At 49.2% G+C, this 23,981-nt stretch overlaps 1 protein-coding gene across 1 annotated transcript; it reads left to right on the top strand.

Moving 5' to 3' along the window:
• LOC123369129 lies at positions 1-23,265 on the top strand. The gene is made up of 13 exons (XM_045014490.1): positions 1-79; positions 1,289-1,348; positions 3,493-3,627; positions 4,571-4,642; positions 5,012-5,077; positions 14,852-14,902; positions 15,745-15,795; positions 16,654-16,704; positions 17,873-17,929; positions 21,657-21,707; positions 22,792-22,863; positions 23,081-23,140; positions 23,243-23,265. Exons 1-13 carry the CDS (start codon positions 1-3, stop codon positions 23,263-23,265), a joined length of 828 nt encoding a protein of 275 aa, XP_044870425.1.
• Positions 23,266-23,981: the final 716 nt, after the last annotated feature.

Below are 23,981 nucleotides of genomic sequence, written 5' to 3'. Positions count from 1 at the left end.
ATGATAGATGTGGGGGTACCAGGCTATTGCTTTGGGGTACAGAGCATCACACAGCCGTCAACCTTTACAGGAAACACCTGTAGGAAATAAACAGTTGGGCCAGATTCTGACCTAATTTATAGGAGTGTAAATCTAGCCCTTATCGATTTCAGTTCAGTCTCTCCAAATTTACACGGGGGTAAATGAGATCAGAATCCAGTGGGGCCACTCTTGATTTACACTGGAGTCATGAAAAAAGGAATCTGGCTATGATTCCATTGACTTTGTGGAGTCACTCTGGATTGACACCACTGTAGCTAAGACCTGAATTTGGCCCACAGATTTCAAAACTCCATTAATTTATTCTCTTTTTCCTTCCAGGATCGTTATTACCAGAGTTAAGAGAATACCATTTTGGAAACAGAGTTCGATATGATATATCAGGTCCCCGAGCTGGGACTGTGAAAACACGACCGTGGCCATTTTGGGAGAGAACAACATGTCTAGCTTCTGAGTGTAAGCTCCCCAGGCGTCTGTCTAGCAGCACTTCCTCTCCACAGTCAAGGAGACAATTAGGGTTCCTTTTAGAAGGCTGATTTTATTAGTTGTTCTGTCCCCCTATGGTTCATTTAGCATTACTCAGTGGGGAAATACTCGTATGTGTAGCGTAATATCACAGACATGATCATCTCCTTTTCCCATTACACACATGCTGACTTTGTGTTCACACACGCACCTCCTGCTGTGAGCGAGATGTTCTGAGTATTCACACTGGCCTCTCCACCACATTATCTGAGCACCTCCCAATCTCTGTGTGTGGGTCTAGCAGCCCCTGCTGAGCACGGCTCTGTGCTGTAGCAGAGCATTGAGCCTGGTTCTTCCAATGCTGCAGCTAGTGCTCGAACCACTAGCCCCTCCTTCCTACCTCAGAGCCTCTCTGTTCAGTCAGAGCGAGTGTCCGTGCAGTGCCCTGTGTGCACAGCTGTCCTGCTCTGCGTGAGTGACCACAGACGTGGGAACTAGCAGTGCGGGGGGTGCTCCAGCTTCCCCAGTTTTCACACAGGGCTCTACTTCTGGCCACACACGAGGAGTCCTGGCTGCCTCCCCTCCCTCCGCCAGCTGTGGCTCCAGCCTCTACCCCCTTACCCCACTCTGGGTCCCCCCCGTTCCGGAAACACTGCCCTGCTCCTGGCCCCAGTTCTGGGGATGGGCGTGGGGGTGTGAACAGGGGTAAGAGGCCTGGCTTTCAACACCCCCACTATTAAGAGTTCCAGTGCCACTGTGACTGATGCTGGGTTTGTCTCTGTAGCAGCCAGTGCGACATCAAGGAGGAATTTGATTTGCTGCCGCCCCTCAGCCACAGATGAAGGTGAGTGAGGTCTACATTTCAGAGGGATTGTTGGTAGGTGCTTCATGGCCCTGACTGAAGGGAAGCAAAACCCAGGAACCAGTTCCATTTCTCTAACCTAGAAATGGCGTGTGTATGTGGGCCCCTGGTGAGCAGAGCTCTGCATGACTGAGTGTGGGGGTGTGGGACAAGGTGGGTGAGGTAATATTTGTATTGGACCAACTTGTGTTTGGTGAGAAAGATGCGCTTTGGAGCTAGACAGAGCTCTTCTTCAGGCTTGTGTTCCTTACTCACGTGTGTAACAGCCTCTGCTGAGGACAGTTCTGTATTACTGCGTGTGTGTGGTGCCCCCTGCTCTGTCTGACTAACTCCTTGCGTTTGTCTCCCTAGCACTCTGTTCATGTTTTGGGAACAGCCGGTGTGGACTTTGCAATTGCTGTCTGTCCGCAGAGTCAAGTGGGTGAAATCTAAATTTCCATGGGGTACTGACCAGGCACCGCAAAGTGCAGATGGAGGGAATCAAAACTCAGGCGTGGATTCCTTTCCCCCAACAGACTCGGGCTGTATCCTCGGTTGAACATCCTATTTTCCCAAATATTCATATTCTTGAGTAGCAGAGCTTCTGCCAAATGAGAGCCAGGGACAGAGGGCAGGTGTGTTTGGAGAGCTTAGAGCCAGATTCTGATCTTGGTGGCACACGTGTAAATCCAGAATGACCCCTGTGTAAATCGGGAGCTACCCCACTGATGTCAATGGAGTCAGGGCTGGATTCCAATCTCGGTGACCACTGTGTAGGAAGAGAGGAGCAGCAGCGCCTTTTGAAAGGAGGACAGAAGGAAGATGAGAGTTGCCGGCCCTTTGAATAAGCAGGGAAGGATTAGGGGCAGGAGAGCTACTGCGCAAAGCTGTGGCTTTTCATATGGCCGGACACATTAAGCCCCACTCTAAGCATCCTGTTTCACCTTGACACCCTCCAGGAGGGACCAGGTTGGTTAACTTTCCCATTCTTCCAGCTAACAAAGAGGTGAGTTCTTGCCTACACAAACCAGAGCCACTGATATTCATTGGGGAAAGCGTGTAATTTAGGCTAAGGAGAAAAACAGAACAAGGAAAAACAAAAGTAAAGTCTCCTTAATATTGAGCAGGTGAGAGCGCAGTGTGTGTGTGTGTGTGACCTACTCTGTCACATTCTGCTCTGGGACTCAAACACAAAATGGCAGCTCTCGACCTTTACAGCATGAGAAACCTTTGTAGAAAATAAACAGTCAGGCCAGATTCTGACCTCACTTGTAGGAGTGTAAATCTGGCCCTTATTGATTTCAATTCAGTCCATCCAAATTTATACTGTAGTAAATGAGATCTGATTCTAGCCCTGACTCCATTGGCTTCAGTGGGGCCACTCTGGATTTACAGTGGAGTCACTGAAAAAGGTATCTGGCTTTGAGTCATTTGATTTTGTGGAGTCAGTCCGGATTGACACCAGTGTGACTGAGACCTGAATTTGGCCCACAAATTTCAAAACTCCATTAGTTTCTTCTTTTTCCTTCTAGAATCGTCAACAACACAGTCAAGCAAATTCAAAATTAGAGCACTATTCCCAGAGCTATCAGGAGGTGGGTTCTGCAGATGATAGCTCTACTCTGGGAAGACATTTCAGAAAACTTTCAGTTTTACTGCATGCCCTGTTCTGCTTTTCCTTACTGAAAATGGATATGAATAAGATAATCATATTCAACAAACCATAACGTTTCCATTGACAGCTCACGTGACATACTTTGTACAAGATACATTATAATTATATCACCATGATAGATGTGGGGGTACCAGGCTGTTGCTTTGGGGTACAGAGCATCACACAGCCATCAACCTTTACAGGAAACACCTGTAGGAAATAAACAGTTGGGCCAGATTCTGACCTAATTTATAGGAGTGTAAATCTGGCCCTTATCGATTTCAGTTCAGTCTCTCCAAATTTACATGGGGGTAAATGAGATCAGAATCCAGTGGGGCCACTCTTGATTTACACTGGAGTCATGAAAAAAGGAATCTGGCTATGATTCCATTGACTTTGTGGAGTCACTCTGGATTGACACCAGTGTAGCTAAGACCTGAATTTGGCCCACAGATTTCAAAACTCCATTAATTTCTTCTCTTTTTCCTTCCAGGATCGTTATTACCAGAGTTACGAGAATACCATTTTGGAAACAGAGCCCGATATGATATATCAGGTCCCCGAGCTGGGACTGTGAAAACACGACCGTGGCCATTTTGGGAGAGAACGACACGTCTAGCTTCTGAGTGTAAGCTCCCCAGGCGTCTGTCTAGCAGCGCTTCCTCTCCACAGTCAAGGAGACAATTAGGGTTCCTATTAGAAGGCTGATTTTATTAGTTGTTCTGTGCCCCTATGGTTCATTTAGCGTCACTCAGTGGGGAAATAGTCTCATGTGTAGCGTAATATCACAGACATGATCATCTCCTTTTCCCATTTTCTCTCTCTCACACACACTCACACACACACACACACACAGACTTTGTGTGTTCACACATGCACCTGCTGCTGTGAGCGAGAAGTTCTGAGTATTCACACTGGCCTCTCCACCACATTATCTGAGCACCTCCCAATCTCTGTGTGTGGGTCTAGCAGCCCCTGCTGAGCACGGCTCTGTGCTGTAGCAGAGCATTGAGCCTGGTTCTTCCAATGCTGCAGCTAGTGCTCGAACCACTAGCCCCTCCTTCCTACACAAGAGCCTCTCTTAGGATCACCAGACAGGAAGTGTGAAAAATTGGGACAGGGGTGGGGGGTAATAGGAGCATATATGAGAAAAAGCCCCAAATAAAAAAATAAAATTGGGACATCTGGTCACCCCAGCCTCTCTGTTCAGGCAGACTGTGCATCTGTGCAGTGCCCTGTGTGCACAGCTGTCCTGCTCTGCGCGACGGACCACAGACATGGGAACTAGCGGTGCGGGGGTGCTCCAGCTTCCCCAGTTTTCACACAGGGCTGCTCCTGGCCTCACATGAGGATTCCTGGCTGCCAGCCCCGCACCGTCCCCAATCTGAGGCTCCAGCCTCCGCCACCTTACCCCTCTCCGGGTCCCCCCCCCCCATTCTGGAAACACCGCCCTGGTCCTGGTCCCAGCTCGGGGGGGTGTGCAGGCAGGGGTAAGGGGCCTGGCTTTCAACACCCCCACTATTAAAAATATTCCAGCGCCACTGTGACTGATGCTGGGTTTGTCTCTGTAGCAGCCGGTGCGACATCAAGGAACAGCTGGTGGAGGAATTTTATTTGCTGCCGCCCCTCAGCCACAGATGAAGGTGAGTGAGGTCTACATTTCCCAGGGATTGTTGGTAGGCGCTTCATGGCCCTGACTGAAGGGAAGCAAAACCCAGGACCCAGTTCCATTTCTCTAACCTAGAAATGGCGTGTGTATGTGGGCCCCTGGTGAGCAGAGCTCTGCATGACTGAGTGTGGGGGTGTGGGACAAGGTGGGTGAGGTAATATCTTGTATTGGACCAACTTGTGTTGGTGAGAAAGATGAGATTTGGAGCTAGACAGAGCTCTTCTTCAGGCTTGTGTTCCTTACTCACGTGTGTAACAGCCTCTGCTGAGAACAGTTCTGTATTACTGTGTGTGTGTGGTGCCCCCTGCTCTGTCTGACTAACTCCTGGGGTTTGTCTCCCTAGCACTCTGTTCATGTTTTGGGAACAGCCGGTGTGGACTTTGCAATTGCTGTCTTTCCGCAGAGTCAGGTGGGTGAAATCTAAATTTCCATGGGGTACTGACCAGGCACCGCAAAGTGCAGATGGAGGGAATCAAAACTCAGGCCTGGATTCCTTTCCCCCAACAGACTCGGGCTGTATCCTCGGTTGAACATCCTTTTTTCCCCCAAAATTCATACTGTTGAGTAGCAGAGCTCTTGCCAAATGAGAGCCAGGGACAGAGGGCAGGTGTGTTTGGAAAGCTTAGAGCCAGATTCTGATCTAAGTGGCACACATGTGTAACCCCTCTGCCAGGCTGAAACGATAGCAGCAAGGGCCAGGTTCAATACCTAGGGGTCCCTTCCCCACAACGTAATGCAAACCAGCTCGAGCCCCCACCCAGTGACCTGGGAAAATCTTACACACACCCCTGGGCGCCTCAAGGAGGCAATACTTCCCCTCTCGCAAGCACAGACTCTTGGTGTAGCAGAAAAGGTTTAATTACATAAGATAAACAACAACAAGCATTAAATGTGGAAAATACCTCAACTAGAGTTCATAGGTCAAACCGTGAGCAAAGACCCACCCCAGCAAATTGGGCCGTGTCCTTCTTTCTGGGCCCTTGAGTCCAGCAACCCCCCAAATCACCCACAGTCCCAAAAGTCCCACAATCCAAAAGTCTCTGTCCCGGGTCAGTGCAGCCCCAGAGTCTTTGCAGAGATCCCCCTCCTCAGCCTGGGTAGAAAGGGGCACCTTACGTGGTTCAGGGCCAACTGCCCTGCCTCTTCGTGGGGTTCTGCTTCCACCAGCCGTCCCCGCAAACGCTCAGCTCCGCTGGCTCTGTGGGCTGCTCCGCTCTGCCAGCTGCTCTGGTCCGCCAGCTGTCCTGTGATCTGCTCCGGCCGTCCTCGCGAGCTGCTTGGCTCCACTCACCCAGGGCTGCACAAACTGCTCCACTCCGCTCTGCCAGCTGCTCTGCTCCACGGTATTGCTTTAGGCTCCCCCACTCATAAGCACAGTACTCAGTGCTCTCAGCTCAGCAAGTCCAGCTCTTCAGTGATTTCAGCTTTTAGTGATTTCAGCTCATAGTAGGGGAGCCCCAGTGTCAATGAGTTCAGCTCAGTAACCTGTATCTAGATTCTTAAGGGAATCAAAATTTAACTCTGACATTCCACAGTGGAGAGAGGCACAGGTGGAGCTGGTGCTTCTGGCTCACACAAGAAGCCTGCACCACCCAGTACAGATATCTGTCCCCAGCCTCTCTCCTCCCAATGGGTTTTGGAACCCATGTGCCCCATCTAGCAAGCGCTATCCAGCTGACAATGAAACCCCCCCCATCACAAGACAATTTTGTAGTTCCCCATTTACCCAATCAGGGTGACAACATTTCATTCCTCCTGCCCCAATAACAACGAAATTGGGGCTCCCACAGCTGTGAAAATAACCATCCCATGCTGCTTTGCGGTATGCTAAGTGGGGTGGGAGTGCCCATGCAAATAACCGAAACTTCTTTCCGCACTCCCCATAATTTACCACCAGATGTCAGGGTGGGGCTCATCCTGACTCTGCTTACATCCTCCCCCCAGCCGAGAATTTGTTGTCCCGATAAACCACATTCCCTACTGTACCAACTTACTGGCCCCCGTCAAACGGCCTCAGATAGCCCACTTTAGCTTCCACAAGCCTGTGTGCTAAATGTATTGGCTCCTCACTAGTCACCCCAGGTGCATCATAAGTTAATCATTTCACTGGTCTTATTACCCTGTCTCGCCTATTGAGAATCTCTGTTGCTGTGGCAGGGGGGACATCCTCTGGAGTAACGGATGGAGAGGTTTCCTGTGAGGTCCCCTCGGATACTGCCATAGGCCCCTGCATTTCCAGTTCTAACAGTGGAGGGTCGATGGTGCTCAGGACATCCTCCACCTGTATGTCTCCGCTGTCCAATAACCTGTGCGTGACATCACATGGGGGTCCCACCAGTGGCTCAGGGGTATCAGGAATAGGCCTAAATACTTCTGCCATGGGGTTTAGGGTGGAAGAGGAGGTGCTCTCTTTTGATTCAGCTGATCGAGACTGAAGTCTTGTCTTCATCCCAGGATACACCATGGTTGTGTCTTCCTCCTCAGACTCACTCTCAGATGTGCTGAGTAGGGGTAGGTTAGCTGCAGGAGGCCGGCTGTCCACGTTGGAAGGTGGCTTTGGTATAGCACCTGCGCTCTGCCCAATTGCCCTGTTGTGGCCCATCTCATAAGGGCTGCCCACCAATTCCCCCACCGGGAGCAAAAGGTTTCTATGCACAGTCTTTGCCTGCCCTGGACCCTCTTCAGGTTTGATTTTGTAGACCAGCAGGTCTCCTAGCTTTTCCATCACCAAGTAAGGTATTGCCTTCCATCTGTCAGTTATCTTGTGTTTGCCAGCAATACCCAAATTTCACAGCAAGACTCTGTCCCCTGGCTGGAGCTCTTGCAGACGTACCCTAGCATCATATCGATGTTTGTTGCGGTCTGCGTTCTTCCGAGCTGCAGATGCCGCTAAGTGGTAAGCATCCCGCAGCTTTTCTCGTAGTCGGGATACATATTGCTGATGAGTTTCATAGCTATCTCCATCCTCGGATACACCAAAGCACAGGTCTATGGGTAATCTTGGTTCTCGCCCAAACATCAAGAGATACGGGGTGAATCCCGTAGCGTCGTTCTTTGTGGCGTTGTAGGCGTACACCAGAAATGCAACATGTTGGCTCCAGGTTGCTTTCTGTTCTGGCCGCAAAGTCCCCAACATATCTAATAGGGTTTGGTTGAACCTCTCTGGCTGAGGATCCCCTTGCGGGTGATAAGGCGTTGTCCTCGACTTTTTAATTCCTGCTATCCTTAGCACCTCCTTTAGAAGGTGACTTTCAAAGTCCCGCCCCTGATCTGAGTGTATCCGGGCTGGGAATCCATAAACTGAGAAATATTTTTCCCACAGTACTCGAGCGACAGTAGTGGCCTTCTGATCACGTGTGGGATATGCCTGCGCATATCGCGTATAATGGTCGGTCACGACTAGAATGTTCCCAATATTCCTCTTGTCTACTTCTAAGGACAAGAAATCAATGCAAACCAGCTCCAGAGGTTTGTTGCTGGTGATGTTTTTCAGATATGCAGCCCTTGTGGGCAGAGTTTTCCTTTGAACACATCGAGAGCAGGTTTCACATTTTCTGTGAACATCTTCAGCCATCCGGGGCCAATAGAACCTACTGCGAATAAGTTCCAGGGTCCTCTCCATTCCTAAATGTCCAAAGTCATCATGCAGGGCCCTCATAGCCAGGGCTCTGTACTCTTTCGGCAGCACTAGTTGGGTCCGTTGTTTTTGTAAAGGATCTGTGGTCACACGGTGTAGCACCCCCTGAATCAGTTTTAGTTTGGTCCATTCTCTCAATAGCAGCTTACCTTCTGGGTTGGGCGGGACAAACGCAGCCAGGCTTTGCCCCTCCCTTTTGGCAAGTAGTGTATCACGGATGTCAGTATCTTGCAGCTGGGCTTCCTGCCAGTCAGCCGCATTGAGCACGGGCAAGGGAGATTGGTCCAATGCAATATAGTTCACTGAAGCAGAAGGCACGCATTCAGGGGGAAGGCCCAAAGCTTCAGCAACACATCCATGAAGGCTCTCATGGGCCTCCGGCTCTCTGCGACTCACGCTGCAAATAGCTCTCACTCCATCTGTGGGTATCACAGCAACTTCAGGTGTCTGCGGACGTCTGGACAATGCATCTGCATCTACATTGCTTCTCCCGGATCGGTATTGAATGCTGAACTCATAGCTAGCCAAGGCGGCCACCCATCTCTGCCCTGTAGCATCCAACTTAGCACTTGTTAGCACATAAGTCAGGGGGTTGTTGTCTGTCCATACCTGGAACTGAGCACCATACAAGTAGTCTCGAAATTTCTCAGTGATGGCCCATTTCAAAGCCAAGAACTCCAGCTTGTGGATGGGATATCGAGTTTCACTGTCAGACAGTCCTCGGCTGGCAAAGGCTACAGGTTTGTGGTGGCCTTCCTCTTCCTGATACAGTACTGCTCCCAGACCCTCCAAACTGGCATCAGTATGCAGGATAAATGGTTTGCTTGGATCAGCAAAGACTAGGATGGGAGTATGAGTTAGGCAAGTAATGATTTCCCGAAAAGCCCTCTCACATCTCTCATCCCACTGTGGCCCAAATGGTTCGAAGGGGCCATAGTGTCTCTGCACAGGAGGCTTTGGAGGCCTCCTCTTATTCCGGGTCTTAGATTTGTACTTGTTGCACTGGTATCCCCGGGTAAGATCATTCAGATCATTATTACAATTGTGGCATAGTTCTTCACAAATCTGCGGTAGTAGCCACTAAATCCAAGAAAGGTCTTGAGTTCCCTGTAGTTAGTGGGATGTGGCCAGGTAGTGAGTGCTTCTATTTTATCGGGATCAGTACTCACGCCCTCTTGGGACACGATGTGACCGACATACTTTACTGAGGTTTGGCAGAACTGGCATTTGTCAATTGAAAGCTTCAAACCATATGCCTCCAACTTATCGAGCACTTTAAGAAGTCTTTCTTCATGTTCCTCCAAGGTTCTTCCAAACACAATCAGGTCGTCCAAGTAAACTAACACTTGCAGTAAATTCATGTCTCCCACAACTTTCTCCATAAGTCGTTGAAATGTGGCAGGGGCCCCAGAAATCCCTTGCGGCATGCGTTCAAACTGGTAGAACCCTAACGGGCAGATGAAGGCTGTCTTCTCCTTATCCTCTTCTCCCAGAGGGATCTGGTAGTATCCACTCCGAAGATCCAACACAGAGAACCACTGGCTACCTAGCAAACAGTCCAAGGCATCTTGTACTCGAGGCATGGTGTATTGATCAACTGTAGTGCGCCTGTTTAGGGTGCGATAGTCAATACACATCCGGATTTTTCCACTCTTTTTACGAACGACCACAATGGGTGAAGCATAGGGGCTTCGGGACTCTGTAATGATACCAGCTGCGATCAGTTCTTGGAGATGATGGCGTACGTCTTCCATCTCAGAGAGGGCAATCCTCCTAGACCTCTCCCTGAAGGGCCGGGGATCTTGTAGCCTGATGTGGTGTTCCACTCCTTTGGCACATCCCACGTCCCACTCATGTAGTGAGAACACCTTGGATCTCTCACAAAGCTTTTTCCTCAGGCGATCTTTCCACTCCTTGGACAGTGGTGAGTCCCCGAAGTCAAACTTTGCGGGATCTATCATTGGAACTTCAGCTTCACACTGCGGTCTCACAATGCTTTCAGGCTCAAAGATGTCTGCAATCTTCTGCCCTGGTTTTACAAACACATCACGGCGTGTTTCATTAGCAACCAGGATAGTCATCTCCTCCTTGGCTTCAGCAGGTAGGGTTATGACTCCACTGAGAACCAGCACTCCCTCTGGGAGCCCTCCCTCGGTTGGCTGCTCTGCCATGGCTAATGTTCCCTTACTACCTTTTAGGCAGGTACTCCTGACAATCACCTCCTTTTCTGACATTGCAGGCACCACCAAAGGGCCCGGGCCCGCATACCTCAGTGCTCCTACTGGCAAATCAGGCATCACTTTTCTTGTGTCCTCAATTTTCCTGTAGGCCGCGGCACAGTGTGTGTGTATCACCAAGGTATTCAGATATTGGTCTCCTGCTTGCTGTCTGCAGTAATCGGCAAGTATCCTAAAGAGGCTGGAGTTGGTCCCTATTAGCACGGACACATCAGAGGCTCCTTTGGGGTCAGGGCATATTAAAGCAGCAGTGTCCACCTCCTGTCTTACCCCAGCAATCTCTTCTGGGAATTCCAGGTGTACTATGACATAGCCCTGATAGGGGTATTCATCCATGCTAAGGCCACACAGGCCAAGTCCTGTCAGGGGCTGTATAGGCAGATGCCCAAGCATCTGCTGGTAGAAAGACTGGAATATGATGGTCACTTGGGATCCCGTGTCAAGTACTGCTTTACATTCTGTTCCTTCAACCTTTACAGTGACCTCCGCTCGGAGTCCTATCAATCCTGGGGGGATTCGGGCCGCATGGTTCCTTCCAGGGGGAGCCTCCACATCCTGCAGGCCTAGGCGGCCCCCTTCCCAGGCCCTGGGGCCGTTTCCTGACTTTCCCCAGGTGGTCCTCAGCTTTTGATATACCAACATGGGATTCTCTGCATTCTGACACCTTGCAGCAATGTGCCCACCCTGGCCACACCGATAGCAGAAGAAGGATTGTCCTTTCCCTTGCTGACGGGGTGGTGCAGAGGTTCTAAATGTAGTCCTCTGGACCGTGGTACCAGAGGGTTCCTTGCACCTCAAAGTCTTTGCTGAATCAAAGGTATTCTCTAGTTCAGTCACTTTCTGTGTCAGGGCCTGCACTTGCTGGATAAGTTCCTCTTGAGGATTTACCATTAGTGCCTTGGGCGTCCGCATGGATGTTGTGCCAGTTGCCTGGTGTTGCTGCACCTCCCAAACCTCGCCAGCTGCCTGCCTCTCTTCTTCCTCTCGGACCTCTTTTATCAGGCGAGAGTAACTTGGTGGATTATCTTGCCGTTCCCTTAATCGAAGGTGGAGAAGGATTGGGTTCTGATACTGAATTCCTCTCACAATCTGAGCCAATCTAGTCCGGTCCATTTGCTCGACTGCTACTGGCCCCCTCATGATGGCTCTCTGTAATAACTTCTCCAACCTCTGGATATAGGCAGAACCCTTCTCTCCCTTTTGTTGCCTTGGATTGAGGAACTTGCAATAAGCATCCTCTGAACCCTCAGTTCTCCCAAAGGCATGATCCAGGGCCTCCAGGCAGTCCTTCACCTTGACCCCTGGGTTACCGAGCTTTAGGGTGCGAATCACATCTAGGGCTGGCCCCCTGAGACACTCTACTAGTCGCCTTCTCTTTTCAGCATCAGGCACTGCCCACTCCTGCAGCATCTCAGTGGTGTGCTCCAGCCAGGGCTCAAATGCTTCCTCCCCAGGTATTGGGGTGGGACCCCCAGAAAACAACCTCAGCTTACGATAGGGGCTTGACTCAGGGTGGGGTGGCATAACTTTCTCTAATGCTCACCCCAAAGCCTTCACCCACTCATCAGGTGAAGGAGCAGGCTCCTGTTGTGGGGCTTCCGGCTTAAGGCCCAACAGACCCACCATATCAGCCAAAGTTTTTCCCTCTTTCCCCAAAAAGGCTGACATTTTCTTTAAAAACTCTACATCAGGGGTAGGGGCTGGTGAGGGCTGGCTCCCAGTGGTTATTACCTTCCACTCACCATCTTCCACTGCTATCGAGCCTGGAACCTGTAGAGGGTCCACAGCCGAGGGCAGCTCACACAGTACAGCAAAAGCCCCCTCCTCCCTCACAAACATGCGCCCACGCATTTTGCACTTACGCAGGCACTCAGTGGATGACCTTAAGGTAGGTTCTATTGAGCCCTCATCAACTGCCTCCAGCACCCCCGTTACCAGAAGACAGTTCCTGGGGTCAATATTCATACCCTTGCACCAGTCCTCTAACAAGAGTAGGGCCATTATACAAACTCTAATCTGTTCCAAATACAACAGGTCAAAACAACAAGGTAATTTGCAGTTTTCCCAATTCAATGGATCACTCAAGATGTGCTTGCGAGGGGTACTGACCCAGGATCCCGGACGAACCCCCAAAAATGTAACCCCTCTGCCAGGCTGAAACGATAGCGGCAAGGGCCAGGTTCAATACCTAGGGGTCCCTTCCCCACAACGTAATGCAAACCAGCTCGAGCCCCAACCCAGTGACCTGGGAAAATCTTACACACACTCCTGGGCGCCTCAAGGAGGCAATACTTCCCCTCTCGCAAGCACAGACTCTTGGTGTAGCAGAAAAGGTTTAATTACATAAGATAAACAACAACAAGCATTAAATGTGGAAAATACCTTAACTAGAGTTCATAGGTCAAACCGTGAGCAAAGACCCACCCCAGCAAATTGGGCCGTGTCCTTCTTTCTGGGCCCTTGAGTCCAGCAACCCCCCAAATCACCCACAGTCCCAAAAGTCCCACAATCCAAAAGTCTCTGTCCCGGGTCAGTGCAGCCCCAGAGTCTTTGCAGAGATCCCCCTCCCCAGCCTGGGTAGAAAGGGGCACCTTACGTGGTTCGGGGCCAACTGCCCTGCCTCTTCGTGGGGTTCTGCTTCCACCAGCCGTCCCCGCAAACGCTCAGCTCCGCTGGCTCTGTGGGCTGCTCCGCTCTGCCAGCTGCTCTGGTCCATCAGCTGTCCTGTGATCTGCTCCGGCCGTCCTCGCGAGCTGCTTGGCTCCACTCACCCAGGGCTGCACAAACTGCTCCACTCCGCTCTGCCAGCTGCTCTGCTCCACGGTATTGCTTCAGGCTCCCCCACTCATAAGCACAGTGCTCTCAGCTCAGCAAGTCCAGCTCTTCAGTGATTTCAGCTCTTTAGTGATTTCAGCTCATAGTAGGGGAGCCCCAGTGTCAGTGAGTTCAGCTCAGTAACCTGTATCTAGATTCTTAAGGGAATCAAAATTTAACTCTGACATTCCACAGTGGAGAGAGGCACAGGTGGAGCTGGTGCTTCTGGCTCACACAAGAAGCCTGCACCACCCAGTACAGATATCTGTCCCCAGCCTCTCTCCTCTCAATGGGTTTTGGAACCCATGTGCCCCATCTAGCAAGCGCTATCCAGCTGACAATGAAACCCCCCATCACAAGACAATTTTGTAGTTCCCCATTTACCCAATCAGGGTGACAACATTTCATTCCTCCTGCCCCAATAACAACGAAATTGGGGCTCCCACAGCTGTGAAAATAACCATCCCATGCTGCTTTGCGGTATGCTAAGTGGGGTGGGAGTGCCCATGCAAATAACCGAAACTTCTTTTCGCACTCCCCATAATTTACCACCAGATGTCAGGGTGGGGCTCATCCTGACTCTGCTTACACATGTAAATCCAGAGCGACCCCACTGACGTCAATGGAATCAGGGCTGGATTCTTATCTCGGTGACCCCTGCCCAGGGTATTTCTGGAACTACCCCACTGACGTCAATGGAGTCAGGGTTGGATTCTGATCTCAGTGAACACTGTGTAGGAAGAGAGGAGCAGCAGAGCCTTTTGAAAGGAGGACAGAAGGAAAATGAGAATTGCCGGCCCTTTGAATAACCAGGGAAGGATTAGGGCAGGAGTGCTACTGTGCAAAGCTGTGGCCTTGCATATGGCTGGACACATTAAGCCTCATCCTAAGCATCCTGTTTCACCTTCACACACTCCAGGAGGGGCCAGATTGGTTAACTTTCCCCTCCATCTGGCTAACAAAGGGGTGAGTTCTTCCCTACACAAACCACAGCCACTCTGGGGATAGCATGTAATTTAGGCTAAGGAGAAAAACAGAACAAGGAGAAACAAAAGTAAAGTCTCTGTAATAGAAAGTGAGGGAGAGCTGTGTGTGTGTGTGTGTGTGTATGAGAGAGAGAGAGAGAGAGAGAGACCCACTCTGTCACATTCTGCTCTGGAACTCAAACACAAAATGGCAGCCGTCAATCTTTACAGCATGAGAAAATTCTGTAGAAAATAAACAGTCAGGTCAGATTCTGACCTCACTTGTAGGAGTGTAAATCTGGCCCTTTTTGATTTTCAGTTCAGCCCACCCAAATTTATACTGTAATAAATGTGATCTGAATCTAGCCCTGACTCCATTGGTTTCAGAGGGCCACTCTGGATTTACACTCAAGTCACTGAAAAAGGAATCTGGCTTTGTGGAATCACTTCGGATTGACACCAGTGTGACTGACATCTGAGTTTGGCCCACAGATTTCAGAACTCCATTAATTTATTTTTTTTCCTTACAGAATCGTCAACACCACAGTTAAGCGAATACTGTGGTGAAAAGCCATCAGAAGGTGAGTTTTGCTGATGATAGCTCTGGTCTGGGAAGACATTTCTGTAAACTTTCAGATTTTACTGCATGCTCCGTTCTGCTTTTCCTTACTGAAAACGGCCAACACGAATGATTCGCATAACAAATAAACACCTTCAGCCACATTCGGAGCTCCAGTGTTAATCTGGAGTGACTTCCGGAAGTTAATGGTATAAGGGACAGTTTTAAACTACAGTGAAAGTGATCAGAATCTGACCATCATACCATTGATTTTACAGGGATCACTCTGGATATACCAGGCTCACTGGTGTCAGTTGGGTCACTCTGAATTTACATGAGGGTCACTAAGATTAGATTCCCGCCCTGACTCCATTCATGTTGGGGTTTGCTCCTGATTTTCTTGTCTCGGAAATCAGATATTGGCTCACATTACTTTTGTGCCCTGATTCTGAGTAAAGTCTCCGTAATAGGAAGTGAGGGAGAGTGCAGTGTGTGTGTGAGACCCACTCTGTCACATTCTGCTCTGGAACTCAAACACAAAATGGCAGTTCTCGACCTTTACAGCATGAGAAAACTCTGTAGAAAATAAACAGTCAGCCCGGATTCTAACCTCACTTGTAGGAGTGTAAATCTGGCCCTTTTTTATTTCAGTTCAGACCACCCAAATTTATACTGTAATAAATGTGATCTGAATCTAGCCCTGACTCCATTGGTTTCAGTGGGGCCACTCTGGATTTACACTCAAGTCACTGAAAAAGGAATCTGGCTTTGTGGAATCACTTCGGATTGACACCAGTGTGACTGACACCTGAGTTTGGCCCACAGATTTCAGAACTCCATTAATTTATTTTCTTTTCCTTACAGAATCATCAACACCACAGTTAAGTGAATGTGATTATGAAGAGCCACCAGAAGGTGAGTTTTGCTGATGATAGCTCTGGTCTGGGAAGACATTTCTGTAAACTTTCAGATTTTACTGCATGCTCCGTTCTGCTTTTCCTTACTGAAAACGGCCAACATGAGTGATTCACATAACAAATAAACACCTTCAGCCACATTCGGAGCTCCAGTGTTAATCTGGAGTGACTTCCGGAAGTTAATGGTATAAGGGACAGTTTTAAACCACAGTGACAGTGATCAGAATCTGACCATCATACCATTGATTTTACAGGGGTCACTCTGGATATACCAGGCTCACTGGTGTCAGTCGGGTCACTCAGAATTTACACAAGGGTCACTGAGATTAGATTCCCGCCCTGACTCCATTCATGTTGGGGTTTGCTCCTGATTTTCTTGTCTCGGAAATCAGATATTGGCTCACATTACTTTTGTGCCCTGATTCTGAGTAAAGTCTCCGTAATAGGAAGTGAGGGAGAGTGCAGTGTGTGTGTGAAACCCACTCTGTCACATTCTGCTCTGGAACTCAAACACAAAATGGCAGCTCTCAACCTTTACAGCATGAGAAAACTCTGTAGAAAATAAACAGTCGGGCCAGATTCTGACCTCACTTATAGGAGTGTAAATGTGGCCCTTATTGATTGCAGTTCATTGCACCCAAATTTATACTGTAGTAAATGAAATCTGAATCTAGCCTTGACTCCATTGGTTTCAGTGGGGCCACTCTGGATTTACACTCAAGTCACTGAAAAAGGAATCTGGCTTTGATTCATTCAACTTTGTGGAGTCAGTCCGGATTGACACCAGTGTAGCTAAGACATAAGTTTGGCTCGCAGATTTCAGAATTCCATTAATTTCTTCTCTTTTTCCTTCCAGGATTGCTACCGTTCGATAGAAATTTTTACCCTTGCTTCTCTTTAGTAGGAGGTGGGTTCTGCAGATGATAGCTCTGGTCTGGGAAGACATTTCTGTAAACTTTCAAATTTTACTGCATGTCCCATTCCACTTTTCCTTACTGTAACCGGCCAACATGAGAGGCTCCCATAACAAATAAACACCTTCAGCCACATTCAGAGCTCAAATACATCAGTATAAATCCAGAGTGACTTCCTGAAGTTAAGAGAGAGAAGGACAGTTTTATACCACAGTAACAGTGATCAGAATCTGGCCATCATACCATTGATTTTACTGGGGTCACTCTGGATATACCAGGCTCACTAAGATTGGAACCTGGGACTGTTTCCACTGGTGTCAGCGGGTCACTCTGAATTTACATGAGTCACTGAGATTAGAATCCAGCCCTGACTCCATTCATGTCGGGGTTTGCTCCTGATTTTCATGTTGTCTCAGAAATCAGATACTTGGCTCACATTACTTTTGTGCCCTGATTCTGAGAAAAGTCTCCATAATAGAAAGTGAGGGAGAGCGCAATGTGTGTGTGCGTGACCCACTCTGTCACATTCTGCTCTGGAACTCAAACACAAAATGGCAGCTCTCGACCTTCACAGCATGAGAAAACTCTGTGGAAAATAAACAGTTGGGTCAGATTCTGACCTCACTTATAGGAGTGTAAATGTGGCCCTTATTGATTTCAGTTCAGTCCATCCAAATTTATACTGTAGTAGATGAGAGCTGAATCTAGCCCTGACTCCATTGGCTTCAGTGGCAGAGCCGCCTAGAGGATTCAGGGAGCCTGGGGTCTTCGCACTTTGGTGGCGGGTCCCAGAGCAGAAAGACACTCTCCCCCTCCCCCCACCGAATTGCCGCTGAAGACCGGGAGCAGAAGCTCTGGGGGCCTGGGCCCCTCGAGAGTTTTCCGGGCCCCACGGAGCGAGGGAAGGACCCCACTCTAGGGGCCCTGAAAAATTCTTGTGGGGGCCCACCTGGGGCCTGGGGCAAATTGCCCCACTTCCCTCCCCCCAGGTGGCCCTGTTCAGTGGGGCCACTCTGGATTTACACTGGAGTCACTGAAAAAGGAATCTGGCTTTGATTCATTCGACTTTGTGGAGTGAGTCCGGATTGACACCAGTGTGACTGAGACCTGAGTTTAGCCAGAGTTTTAAAAACTCCATTAATGTCTTCTTTTTCCTTCCAGCGTCGTCAGCACCACAACAATATCATTTTAGAAGAAGAGGCCTAAGGCTACAAAGAGGTGGGTTCTGCTGCTGATAGCTCTGCTCTGGGAAGACATTTCAGAAAACTTTCAGATTTTGCTGCATGCTCCGTTCTGCTTTTCCTTACTGTAACTGGTGAACATGAGAGGCTCCCATAACAAACACTCACCTTCAGCCGCATTCACTCAAGTACCTCAGTGTAAATCAACCATAGTAGCGAAGCTGTGGTGGCAAGGCATTCAGGAGGAGCTGACAGTCTGAGTACATGAGGCACAACTCAGGGTAGCTATGCCTAAGATCTCAGTGGTGTTTTGGACACCAAAATTGGAGTAAGTGAGGAACAGCCCAGGGTGCCTGTGGCCCAAGATCCCAACTGATACTGGGATCCAAACCTAGAAAACATGCTAACTAGATGAGTATGCCTACCCACGCTACAGTCATGCCTTCGCTGTGCAGTGAAGACACACACTATGTATCTGTGCAGCACCCAGCACAAGGGGGTTCTGACTTCAGCTGAAGGGTCTCCAGGTGTTACTGTATTATAAATAATGAGTCAAATCCGCTGATGATTGCAGCACTCTCTCTCTGCTGCTCTGTGGACAAAGGAGGACGCATGCTAGAAACTGCATTAATGAGAAAAAGAGGCACCAAAACCCGTCGCCAAACTCCATGACGTTGGAATTAGTAAGCGAGTGATATTGCACGGCCTGAACAAGGTAACCTAGGCAGTGTCTATCCTAGGCAAATGCAGGCTCCAGAACCCCATGGACACTGCTTCCGCAGGGATAGCCATTGTATACATGGGGCTCATTGCCTAGAGACCTCAACCGAGATGCGGGCTCCATTGTGCTAGGCACTGCCTGTGCACAGAGTAATGCCTTGGCCACGCTACAGCGGCACAGCCATGGTCCTGCAGCTGTGCTGCTCGAGCACCAGAGTGTAGCCACTGCCTGCATCGACAGAAAGGTGAAAGGTGGTAGCTAGTTCGACGGAAGAACTCTTCCATTGACCTAGCTGCGACTCCACTAGGGGTTAGGTTGTCCTAACTGTGACACTCAGGACATGACATATTTCATAGCCCCAAGCTACATAGTTAGGTTGATCTAATATTTAAGTGAAGACCTATTCCTGCCCCGAAGAGCGTAAAGTGTAAACAGGCCACATGGACAAAGGGAGGATTATCCTCTCCATGTTACAGACACTGCCAGGTGAAGTGATTTGCCCCCAGGGGCTCTAAGGAAGAGCTGGAAATTGAGCCCAGTGCTCCTAAATTAACTAACTTTCTACATTCCACAAGGGGTTTGAAATGTAACTTGCCCCCATAGCTGGTTGAATAGCAGAGCCTGGGGAGAGAATCAACCCGTTTTAGTGCTCCCCTGCTCAGATCGATGCTAGCGTCAGTTTCATTAGATCCCCTGGCTGGGACTGTGAAGACACCATGGTGGCCATTTTGGGAAAGAGAAGTCAGATGTGTGTCTCTCTCTGAGTGTCAGCGCCCCAGGCCGGGAATGTCTGTCTAGCACTGCTTCCTCTCCACAGTGAAGGTGACAATTGGGGTTCCCATTAGAAGGCTGATTTTATTAGTTGTTCTCTGCCCCTATGGTGCATTTAGTATCACTCAGTGGGGGAAATAGTCTTATGTGTAGTGTAATATCACAGACATGATCATCTCCTTTTCCCATTACACACATGCTGACTTTGTGTGTTCACAAACGCACCTTCTGCTGTGAGCGAGATATTCTGAGTATTCACACTGGCCTCTCTACCGCATTATCTGAGCAAGTCACAATCTCTGTGTGTGGGTCTAGCAGCCCTTGCTGAGCACGGCTCTGTGCTGTAGCAGAGCATTGAGCCTGGTTCTTCGAAAGCTGCAGCTAGTGCTCCGAACCACTAGCCCCTCCTTCCTACCTCAGAGCCTCTCTGTTCAGTCAGAGCGAGTGTCTGTGCAGTGCCCTGTGTGCACAGCTGTCCTGCTCTGCATGACTGACCACAGACGTGGGAACTAGTGGTGTGGGGGTGCTCCAGCTTCCCCAGTTTTCACACGGGGCTCTGCTCTCGGCCCTGCATGAGAAGTCCCAGCTGCCGGACCCGCCCAGACCCCCAGCTGTGGCTCCAGCCTCAGCCCCCTTACTCCTATCTGGGTAAATCTAAATTTCCATGGGGTACTGACCAGACACCACAAAGTGAAGATGGAAAGGAATCAAAACTCAGGCCTGCATTCCTTTCTCACAAGAGACTTGGGCTGTATTCTCAGTTGAACATCCTTTTTTTCCAAAACATCATATTGTTGAGTAGCAGAGCTCCTGCCAAATGAGAGCCAGGGACAGAGGGCAGGTATGTTTGGAGAGCTTAGGGCCAGATTCTGATCTTGCTGACACACGTGTAAATCTGGAACTACCCCACTGACGTCAATGGAGTCAGGGCTGGATTCTGATCTTGGTGACCATTGTGGAGGAAGAGAGGAACAGCAGAGCCTTTTGAAAGGAGGACAGAAGGAGGCTGCAAGGGGGGGGCCTCCTGATTCATACTGAGAAAGCAGGGAAATTGGCTAGTTATCTTAGGGTGCATATATACAAACGCAATAAGCCCGGGAAACAAGCAGGAAGAATTGGAAGAACTTTGATGGCACAGTCAAAGAACTATGATGTGATTGAAATAACAGAGACTTGGTGGGGTAGCTCACATGACTGGAGCACTGTCATGGATGGGTATTAACTGTTCAGGAAGGACAGGCAGGGGAGGAAAGGTGGAGGAGTTGCTCTGTATGTAAGAGAGCAGTATGATTGCTCAGAACTCTGGTATGAAACTGGAGAAAAGCCCATTGAGAGTCTTTGGGTTAAGTTTAGAAGTGAGAGGAACAAGGGTGATAGTGTAGTGGGCGTGTGCTATAGACCACGGGACCAGGAGGATGAGGTAGACGAGGATTTCTTAAGACAATTACCGGTAAGTAAATTTCCAGAACACAGGCCGTGGTTCTAATGGGGGACTTCAATCACCCTGCCATCTGCTGGGAGAGCAATACAGCAGTGCACAGACAATCCAGGAAGTTTTTGGAGAGTGTTAAGGACAACTTCCTGGTGCAACTACTGGCAGAACCAACCAGGGGCTATTTTCCTCTTGATCTGCTGCTCACAAACTGGGAAGAATTGGTAGGGGAAGTAGAAGTGGGTGGCAACCTAGGCAGCAGTGACCATGAGATAGTTAAGTTCAGGATCCTCACAAAAGGAAGAAAGGAGAGTAGCAAAATACGGACCTTGGACTTCAGAAAAGCAGACTTTGACTCCCTTAGGGAACTGATGGGCAGGATCCACTCGGAGGCTAATATGAGGGGGAGTCCAGGAGAGCTGACTGTATTTTAAAGAAGCCTTATTGAGGGTGCAGAAACAAACCATCTCAATGTGCAGAAAGAATAGCAAATATGGCTGGCGACCAGCTTGGCTTAACTGTGAAATCTTTGGTGAGTTTAAACACAAAAAGGAAGCTTACAAGAAGTGGAATCTTGGACAGATGACTAGGGAGGAGTATAAAGATATTGCTCAAACATGTAGGGGTGTAATCAGGAAGGCCAAAACACATCTGGAGTTGCAGGCAGCTAGCAAGGAATGTGAAGGGTAACAAGAAGGGTTTCTACAGGTATGTTAGCAACAAGAAAAAGGTCAGGGAACATGTGGAACTCTTACTGAATGGGGGAGGCAACCTAGTGCCAGATGATGTGGGAAAAAGCTGAAGTACTCAATGCTTTTTTTTTTGCCTCATTATTCACAGACACGGACAGCTCCCAGGCTGCTGCACTGGAAGACACAGTAGGAGGAGAAGGTGAGCAGCCCTCTCTGGTGAAAGAACAGGTTAAGGACTATTTAGAAAAGCTGGACATGCACAAGTCCATGGGTCCAGATCTAATGCATCCGAGGGTGCTGAGGGAGTTGGCTGATGTGATTGCAGAGCCATTGGTCTTTCCACACCAAGAGTGGAATGCACAGGCGCAATACATCTCGAAGAACAACAGTTACAAAAGGTCAATAACCTTTTTTTTTTCTTGTCTACAAAATAATTGACAGTGCTCAGGCTGCTGGTGTCTTTTGACCACTGCCCACCGGGCTGACCAGGATTGTCTCCTTGTTCTCCCCTATCTGTACCTGTTGCTCCTGTCTTCTACTCAGCTTGTCAGCTCCTTGGGGTGGGGACTGCCTTTTTATTCTCAGCATTGTGAAGTGTTCGCTCCATTCAGGGTCTAAGTTCTCTAGGGAGAGCACCACAATTTCACGAGGAAGTCTCCTTTCCCTTCATGCTTTCTCCCATGCTGCCTCTCAGGCTTGGGAGGAGCTTCCATAAACATCTGCAAACCTATCTTGTTATTGCTGGTAAGGACGCATGGCCGTCCCTCCTTGTCAATTTCTGAGGCAGGCTATGCCTCATTGCAGTCATACCCCTGTCGTGGCACGCACTCGGAGGGGAATTAGCTGTCTGTAAAGCTGAGGCTGCCCAAGGTGGGCCAGGCAGCAACGAGCCTAGGTGCCAGGCCCTCAGGCAAGGTGGGGCAGAAACAGTCAGTTGGCTTTGGCCTGCAGTCAGGGCAGAGCAGCCAGAAACAGTCAGGTGTCCTGGCTTTGGTGGACTGCCAACAAACACAGGCCTTGCAGCCTAGAGTGGGGAGGCTGCCACCCCAGGGTTAGGTGACAGGGGGTAGGGGGACCCGGGCCCACCATATTCCACCGGATGCCAGCCCAGGGCCCTAACAGTGACAGAGTGCTCCACCACTGGGTCAGCAGGGATCCACCTGCAACATGCTGACCTAGTATCAGGCCAAAGCCCAACCAGACTGTCATCTAGTTCCCCTGGGCTTCTTCCTACTTTCCCCTTGATGGGTACCTCTGTTCTGCGGGTGTGCTCCGTCTCCCAGTGACAGGTGGCCAGCGGCAGCGCCAGCAGCTCCTCTGTGTCTCGGTTGACCAGCAGCTCTGGCAAGTCCTTGGTACAGCTGGGGTCCTTTTCAGGCTCCAGCACCAAGTGGGATGCGTCCGTCTCCCTCAGCGGCTCCTCAGTTTTTGACTATCCTCCTTTAATATGTGTCAAGCTGGGCACCCTAGAAATGGGAAGCATGTTGTGGACATCACTGGTCTCTATGGGAAATCTTGTTCTTCAACTGAATTGCTGTGTGTTTATTAATAATTCCTTCCTCCCACTCTCAGAAATCACCAGTGAGAAGGTGCAACCTCTTTCCACGACTCCCACAGCAGAAGGAGCCACAGGTGAGCAAGACTGACCTTACCAGGGGTGGGAGGGGTATTGATGACATCTCACGGGGGGTTGTATGGAGGCCAGTGCTCTATCCCCTCTGATTGACCTTACAGCCCTGATCACGTCCATCCTCTAGTCAAGATCCCTTCACTGACTCCCATTTGCCATCTGTATCATACTCAAGGCCTCGATTCCGCAAAGCACTTATGCACATCTTTAGCATTAAGCACATGAGCAGCCGCATTCTCTTAAAGTTAAACCCAGGCTTAAGTGTTTTGCTTAGTCAGAGCCCAAATCACCTTCCAAGTTCTGCTCTGGTCACCATTCCCACTCCCACTGCTCCACACAAACTATGTGACTCTTAGGGCTGGTCAGAAATTTTCCATCAAAGCTGATTTTCAACATAAAATTGGGTTTTTTATTTATATGATATAATAATAATTAATATTGCAAAAAGTGTCTGTTTCCTGTGGAAATGTTTGTTTTTTCATAAAAAATCATAATGCCTGAAAACTGAAAAGTTTTGGGGTTTGGCCAATAACAAACATTTCATCGAAAAACTGTAATATTTTGATTCTGAAATTCCACTGCTTGGCCTCATGGGAAATGTAGTTTGGATGTAATTTTTTGCATTAGAAACTCCAGCCCTGTTTACATTGCAAGATGCTGTGGAGACTGGAGAACTAATGAAATGACGGCATGTAACGAGATACCACAGCGATGGTCGTGGTATTAGAATAGACTAGAACAGGTTTGTAATTTGGTAAGTGAAAGAGAAGCGGCTGGCGTATGAACAGGCTTTTATAGACCTAGAGAAGGCAGACAATACAATGGACAGAAGGATGCTCACAC

The sequence above is a fragment of the Mauremys mutica genome, chromosome 4, assembly GCF_020497125.1.
Source record: "Mauremys mutica isolate MM-2020 ecotype Southern chromosome 4, ASM2049712v1, whole genome shotgun sequence".
Lineage (NCBI taxonomy): Eukaryota > Metazoa > Chordata > Testudines > Geoemydidae > Mauremys > Mauremys mutica.
This window is presented reverse-complemented; position numbering and strand designations above follow the sequence as displayed.

Excerpts from the sequence above, each read along its gene's own strand:
- LOC123369129 (XM_045014490.1), top strand. The coding sequence starts at position 1 with ATGATAGATGTGGGGGTACCAGGCTATTGCTTTGGGGTACAGAGCATC. Across the intron at positions 80-1,288 it reads AACCTTTACAGGAAACACCT|CAGCCAGTGCGACATCAAGG; the intron begins GTAGGAAATAAA and ends TTGTCTCTGTAG. Across the intron at positions 1,349-3,492 it reads CCCCTCAGCCACAGATGAAG|GATCGTTATTACCAGAGTTA; the intron begins GTGAGTGAGGTC and ends TTTTCCTTCCAG.